We start from the raw sequence: 8,247 nt of genomic DNA on the forward strand, positions 1-8,247 counted from the left end.
CAACAACTGGTTTTAGAATACATATGTTATTTCCGATGCACAGACTCTATAAGTGAATCAATATTAAAGTATGTGTCAAGGGGATTTTACAAGCTAAAGTTTAAGCAAAATTGTTTGATTTCATATAAAAAATAATACATAAAAAGCCAATTTATATGATAAAAAGTAAGCAATAGGATACCTTTATAAAATAAATGGATAGATAAAATATGAGCAGGGAAGATAGCTCTTACAATTTGCGTGTAAAATACATCAAGAGAAATTAGGGTCACGGGACTCGTTTTCGTGCTACAATTTTTTTTAAAAATAAATTCACTACATATTTTTTGATAAAAGTTTAAGTTATGTCCCTTTATATGACGAAGCAAAAAATTATTTGTGATCAATTATTGTAATGCGCCATTTACCATTTACTAACATTTGTTCTAGTCATGCATGCTTCTTTGTAAAGTTTATGTATACGTAAACCCCGAAAGGTCGAAGGTAAATAATATCAAACAATAATTACAAATAAAAATATTATAGAAGATAAAAGAGAGTCTAGGGATATTAAAGGGACATTCAAACTCATAAGTCGAAAATAAACCGACAACGCCAAGGATAAAAACAAAAAAGACAAACAGCAGTACACAAAACACAACATAAAAAACCAAGAACAGGGCTGTGCAAAATCTGGGACTGATCTCATGAGCTCCGCAAGGGTAAGAATATCCTGCTCCACATGTGGCACTCGTCGTGATGCTCATAATAGTGCAAACCCGGTGATAAAATTTATTCGGTGGGGAAAAGAGAAAAGTGGACAGGATTGGAGATACCACGATTGAAACATTTCTGTTGTCATCTGTAAAACGGGTAATCAATGACTGTAAGATAAGATAAGACATTTTTACTTTTGTGTGTATAGTGAACTATAAGATAAATGAGTCTGCTCACCTTGATCAATTGAATGCAACAACTAACTGCATATTTTCAGGAATATATTGACACTTTTTTCTTTCATTTTATCATTTTTTTTCAAAATAAGTTGACCACAATTGACATAAGAAAATGAAATTAGCAGACAATACTTTAGATGTCAAAAACAAAATATTGCAGTTTGTTATAATTACATTTCTTAGAGGTGGGATGAACGAACATAAAATTCGTAATAACTTATACTCAATATTAACTTTATGACCATATGTTTCAATACAATGATAAAAATGATAAATTTTAAGAATAAACAAAAAAAATAGGCAAATTCAGTTTACAAGTAAAAGTCACGTTTAAAAATGAATTTTGAGCTGAAAGTTGACGGAAGACAATTGGTTGTCCTGAACCGAGAATGTTATCAAAAATGAGTATAAAATAAAAACAATATTTTATTAGGTTTTTAACGTACATGAATACACTAATTCTGGAGTGATCGATATTATAATGAAAACTTCTTTTTAATCGTTCATTCATTCATTTATTGCTGCAAATGTCAATTCTTTCTCCGGCAAAAAGTTGAAAAACTCTGCCACGATTTTATTTTAATTTTATCACGAATCTAGTCGATTAAGAATTTTTAAATACAAAGGATATTAAGTCAATAATTAAAATTAATATTTTGAATTATTAATGTCTTTTCTGCTTTTGTTGCTGTTTGTCTATGCATAAACACATTTACATCTCATCCAATTAACAACCCCCTCCTCCTCCTCCGCCTCCGTCTCCTCCTCCACCACCACCTCCTCCTCCTCCGTCTCCTCCTCCACCACCCCATCCGCCTCCGCCTCCGTCTCCTCCTCCACCACTCCATCCTCTTCCCCCGTGTCTCCGTCCAGCTCTTCCTCCACTTCCTACTTTATTGCGATCTGAAAACGATGGTATCTTCATCGGAAGCTCGCCAGTTACTTTTAACGATGATGATATTTTCGTAGATGGTGTGAGATACAAAGGAACCCTTGGCCTCTGGGAACTCATGGTGAAAAAGAAACCAGAATCGTTTGAGCCCGACGACCTTTACGACTATGCAGAGATCCTGAAAAGTTCCGGTGCCATGTATCAAGGCAATTCCACCCTCTCGAGAACCCCGAAGGCGAATAAGAGTTACAAGTGGAAGGAAATCGTATCCCACATCTATAAGAAGGATAAGTTTTGCAGTGGGCTGCAAACCGTGTTTCTTCCTTCCAACTTCAAGCAGCTTCTCGATCGCTTGGAACTGTGTGCTGCAGCATACCGAGCAGGAAACAATGGTGTGCGCAACGAAATTGTGTCGATTATCGATGCTATGAAAAGGGGTAGACATATCAGCATCGAGGAATATAAGGCACTGCATCGTAGCATCCTATAAATAAATGTTGCAAATCAAGAAAGGTTACGCTCGAAAGTACGCCTACGGTGGTAAAGGACTGTTTGACACAATCGCCAGTTTGGCTGGACGCATGTTTACTTCCTCTGCCGCCCAAACCCTAGGAAGTAAGGCCATGAACGCTGCCACCAATGCAGCCTTGAAAGGTGTTGAAAAAGGGGCTTCCAAAGCCGTCGACCATGTGGTTGATAAAGTGACCCGCCCCAGGAAACGTATTAAAACCCCTCAACAGCCTAGTGTTCAACGCAAGAAGCCAGAGCAAGTTCGGTTAAACAATCTAATCTCCGGCTCTGGTATCAAAACCATCCACGACTTCGTCTAACGCTATAAATAAATACATTATGTCTAACATTCTTACAATCACCGAAGGGTTGACCTTCGACGAAAGTCTCCAGGAATATCAGGTTCGAGAATACGAACCACAAGCCGGTGCCCAGCTGAACAATCCCGGTGCTGAAATCCGAATCAACATCGAAACCCAGGATTTGTTCCTACACCCCGCCGAAAGTTATCTCGTGGTAGAAGGTCGACTTCTCAAGAATGATGACACAGCATATGCCGATGGCGATCTTGTGTCGCTCACCCATAATGGTATCATGTATCTCTTCAAGAGCATCAGTTACAGGCTTTCCGGTCAGCAGATCGAACATATTAACGACCCCGGCATTGCCACCACTATGCTGGGAATGTTAACCTACCCCGACGACTTCTCCAAATCGCAGGGTCTCAACCAACTGTGGTATAAGGATTCTTCCGCCGATGCTGAGGCTGAGAACACTGGATTTACAGCCCGCCATGGATACATTATCACCAAGCCCACCAACAAATGATCGTTTTCGTTTGCCATCCCCCTAAAACATATTTTTGGATTCGCAGATGATTACAACAAAATAGTGTACGGGTTCAGACACGAACTCTCACTCGTTCGCGATTCAAATGCTAATGCCATTTTGAGAGCAGCTGCCGTCAACGATCCGGCAAAGATCGTCCTGAGTAAACTATCGTGGTTCGTCCCTCACATCACCCCCTCAGACGAAAATAAGATGCAACTGTACAAAACCATCCAAAGTAAATCCAAGATCCACTGTGGATTTCGCATGAGACAGTGTGATTCCATAGCCGTTCCCCAAGCCTCACAGTTTAACTGGCGTCTAGCTGCCAAGAGTGGTCGCGAAAAGCCTAGATATATCATCGTTGCCTTCCAAACTAACAGAAGTGGTGATCAAACCCATAATGCTGCCGTGTTCGATCACTGTCGATTGCGAAATATCCATGTCACCCTCAACGCTGAACGTTATCCAGCAGTCGACTATAATGCAGCTTTCAACGAAAATAGGATCGCCAGAGTGTTCAAAGAGGCCTCCGACTTCAGAAAGAAATTCCATAACATGGACAGTCTCCTCAGTAATGGTGGGATTAATCCCTCCGATTTCATCGACTTGTATCCCTTGTTTGTGATTGATGTGAGTCATCAGTCTGAGCGTCTCAAAGAATCCACGGTGGATATTCAGATCAGAGCCGAATTCGCCCGTAATGTTCCAGCCAACACCGAAGCGTTTGCACTTGTCATTTCCGACAGAATCCTACAGTTTGAATCCGACGGTCAGAAGATGAACGTTGTGTACTAAAAGTAAATGGATAAAATTCACCTAAAACTCCTCTTTGCCAGTCGTCCCGCCGAGGTCTACGCAATCGTGGTGAAAGCTGGAAAACAGCTCAAGGAGCAGTATGACGGTATCGAAGAGTGGAAGCAAAAATATGTGACAATGGTCTACCATAAATAAATGGATAACACATTGTTGCAGCAAATTGCTAATAACACCGACCCAAAGCATGGGTTTTCCTTCATCGTCTCTGGAAACGATATACAAATCCTTACCCGATTCAACCCCCCACTACAACTCAAGGAATCCAAGGCCTACGAGATGGCATTGGTAAACCTGGAAACCTATAACTCCATCCCCAACATTCACGCAGGTAACAATTCCTTCCGCTACTCCCCCGACGATGGTGCCAACTGGTTTCCCATCGAACTAAGCACAGGTTCCTATGACATCGAAGACATCAACAATGAGATCCAGCGGCGGCTACGGCTCAACAAACACAAAACGAAGATCATCATCGATGCCAACCGGGCGACCCTAAGAGCAACGCTGACCCTCGCCAGACACTATCAAGTAGACTTCAACGTTGTCAATAGCATCAACGCCGTCTTGGGATTCGAGCGGCAGATTTACACATTCGATATGATCACAAACGGCTATACGGAAGGGGAACATATTGTAAATATCATCAGCATCAACAGCATTCTGGTGAATAGTGATATCATCCATGGAAGTTATGTGAATGGTACACAGCAGTCTACCATCTACAGCTTCTTTCCCGCAGACGGTCCTGGTATGAAGATCATTCAAACCCCAAAGAATCTAGTATACTTGCCGGTGACCTTGCGAACCATCAATCGCATGCAAACGTATCTCACCGATCAAGATGGTAGGCCCATCGATTTCAGGGGTGAACATCTCACCATCCGCTTTCATCTTCGTGAGGTATAAATAAATGACTAATCACGAACATGGTTTGAGTTTGACAAAAGGTCAAGCTGATAAACTACAACGGGCGGCTAAGAAAGGTTGTCCGGTCTCCATTCGTTTGTCCCACGCAAACCTGCAAGGCGAACACAAGATGTGGCTCACCACCCGCCAGGTTCAAAAGATCGCCAAGCTCCTACAAAAGGGTACTGGTGTTATGGTCCTAGAGTTGAGTGCGACCCAATTGAAGGAAAACATGCAGAAGGTGGGTGGCTTCCTACCCATGTTGGCGGGGCTGGCAATGAGGGCACTCCCCATGTTAGCAAAAACCATTCTACCCGCCTTGGGTGTTGGAGCCTTGAGTGGTCTTGGTGGTGTAGCCGTCAACAAGGCCTTAGGGTCTGGATTGTACCTGAAACGTGGTGGATGCGTTTGCACCGTGAAACCTAGTGGCAACGGTCTCTACCTCAAACCTTCAAACGCCCGGATCACCTATGGTGATGGACTCTACTTGAAGCGTGGTCAGCAATTCCACGACGGAGCTGGTCTGATCTTAGGTGCTAACAGCCCCTTCAAAAATATTCCCCTCCTCGGTATGCTCCTATAAATAAATGGATGATTTAGATTCTGGATACCGACAGACCAGAGTCGAATGTATGGAAGATCAACTCAACGCGGATATACATAAGTATCAACATACCTTGAAGATCTACAAACGTCTGGACAAAGTTGTATCTGTAGCACTGGGTGTTTGTTCTGTGGGCAGTTTGGTGTTAACCAGCTGCACCATGGGTTCAGCTTTGACCGGTATAGGTATTATAGCCTCCCTTCCCCTAGGATCCCTTGCGTGCTTGAGTGCCACTGGCGTGATGGTACTCACACTAATCTCAAGGCGTATCATGAAAAAGAAGAAAAAACACCGCGACACCTTGCAATTGGCACAGTCCACAAAATTTTTGGTTGAACAATGTATTAGTACTGCTTTGGCTGATGATGAACAAATTGATGATGCTGAGTTTGGGAAAATCACCACCTGCCTCAAAAACTACTACGATGAAAAAGATAAGCTCCGACAACCTTCCACCACTTTTAGTGAGGACCTTAATGCGCATGCGCCGTAAAAAACGTCACACATCATTCCGTTACACTTCACTCCACACATCGTTTCACGATGTGCTCCATTCCGCTTCACTTCATGATGTGCTCCGTTTCAAGCATAAAAAAACTTTTCCAATCCGGCAGAAATGTTGGATCGGAAAAATTTTTTGTACCCCACCCGGCCCATTATTTTTTTTTTTGGACTTAATTTCTCACAAGGTCGTAAGAGAAGTACTCCTGCTTGGTCTTTTTGCTGACTTTAAAGCCTGTACTTCTCACGAAGGCTCCTACCATGGGTCCTGTCTCTCTGTTCAGTCCACTGCAGGCCCACACCCTATTCGTTTCTCCTTCTCTGTTTTTCAAGGTGAGGATCTTACTCTTTCCAAACTTACCATCTACTTCCACCACTTCCAGGATTTTATAGATCACACCGGTTGAGAGTTCCTTCCATTTCAGGGTTTCCAGGCTCTGATCCTTTGCCTTTTCCTCGAAAACATTATCGTTCATAAAATCGTTGTCTACGATTTGTGGACTTCTGAGTTCCTCCATCTTTTGTACGAAAGCCATATTTTGTTTCTACCCTAGGATTACATCCTTCTAAGGTGTTTGGGTTTTGTGTAAAAGACATATTTGTATTTACCCTAGAACTCCATCTTTCTTAGGTGTTTGGGTTTTGTGCTAAACTGAAAGACATTCTTGTTTTTACCCTTAGGCTAATTGAAACGTATTGCGTTTGCATTTTATGTTTGGGGTTGGGGTTCCTATGCTGAATTTGTGCTTAAAATGGAAAGTGCCGCAGAATCGGCCTATTGACACTACTAGTCTACCCTCTCGGTCTTAATGATAATATCACGGGAATTGGTAATATATCAAGAACCGATTCTGTTAACATTTTGGATATAGTTTCTTAAACTGTTCTTAAAAACCGTTCTCATGGGCGTAGAAAAAATCGCAACCAAAGATAATTTCGGACCAACCATACAAATATTTCGGACCTAATTTCTATTTCAAAAAACAACGGCAGACAGGTCCGTGTATATTTGCGTCCTTTCGTTTTTCATTTTAAAATATCAAAAACAAAAAACAAAAAACGAGAGTGTTTTCATTTTTCGTTTTTGATTTCTCAAAAACCAAAACGAAAAACAAAAGTGTTTTCGTTTTTCATTTTTGATTTCTCTAAAACCAAAACGAAAAACGAAAGTGTTTTCATTTTTCGTTTTTGATTTCTCTAAAACCAAAATGAAAATAAAAAGTGTTTCCGTTTTTCGTTTTTCATTTCACTAAAGATGAATTTTGTATGTAATTTTAATTATTTCTCGTTTTATTATGTACAATGTTTTCCTTTCTTGTTTCACAGTCATTGATAGTAAATAATGCCAATGTAAACACCCCGGTGTTCTTTCAACATAATGTAGACAAAAAAGACCGCCTGACTTATGAATTGAACTACGGTGATAAATGAATCAAAGCCTTTCAAATTACCTTGTTTATATCTTTACTAAAAAAAAATATTATATTTAAATATTAAACGAATCATAAATTTAAATTGTACAATATAATATTATATAAGTATGGTACAAATAGATAGATTGATTACAACATCACATTAACAAGGGAGGTTACTACTTTTAAAACTGATAAGAAAACTAGACCAGTCGTTAAAGTATACATGCACAGCGGTTATCAGATCTATAGTATTTAAATCGAAGTTAATGTCGACGGATGCAAACGTCTTTATCAATCTGAACAATAAGGGTGCGTGATCTTTACTTTTAAGTTTAGAAAGGTTGATCTAAGATGATAAGACAGGGCCGTAACTAGCCTCTATAAAAATTTACAAGTGAAGCAAAACATATTTTGGGCGAGGGGTCTAGGGCTCAAGGCCCCAAAAAGATCTGGAAAAAATGACGCAAAATCGTGCATTCTGAACGTTTCTTTCGGACCCTTTCTTAATCTCAAACGCAAGTTTTGTTTTATTTATTTTTCGACAATATATCAAAATATATAGATTCAGTGTAAGACTTTAATTATTTAGGGACAACATCAAAAGACATATGTAGGATAAAGCAAAACATTGTAATCCACATAGTCAGGTGTGTGGCTGTTGTTTTTAGGGTATGAATGGTTCGTTGCCTCGTTGAAGACCCTCCGGCTACTTTCAAGATGAAGAACAGGAATAAAAGCCCTGTTCATTGATAATTTTTATTTTTTCTATGTATTGTGTGCGATGTTGTCCCATGCACATTTACTCCACGTTTCTTTATTTTCTATTTTAGGGCCTAA

At 40.3% G+C, this 8,247-nt stretch overlaps 1 protein-coding gene across 1 annotated transcript; it reads right to left on the minus strand.

The window, feature by feature from the left end:
* Positions 1 to 1,662: 1,662 nt before the first annotated feature.
* On the minus strand, positions 1,663 to 1,947 carry LOC127724944 (uncharacterized). The gene has a single exon (XM_052231944.1). It carries the CDS (start codon positions 1,945 to 1,947, stop codon positions 1,663 to 1,665), a length of 285 nt encoding a protein of 94 aa, XP_052087904.1.
* Positions 1,948 to 8,247: the final 6,300 nt, after the last annotated feature.

This window comes from Mytilus californianus, unplaced genomic scaffold (assembly GCF_021869535.1).
Source record: "Mytilus californianus isolate M0D057914Y unplaced genomic scaffold, xbMytCali1.0.p SCAF_14, whole genome shotgun sequence".
NCBI classification, from domain to species: Eukaryota; Metazoa; Mollusca; class Bivalvia; order Mytilida; family Mytilidae; genus Mytilus; species Mytilus californianus.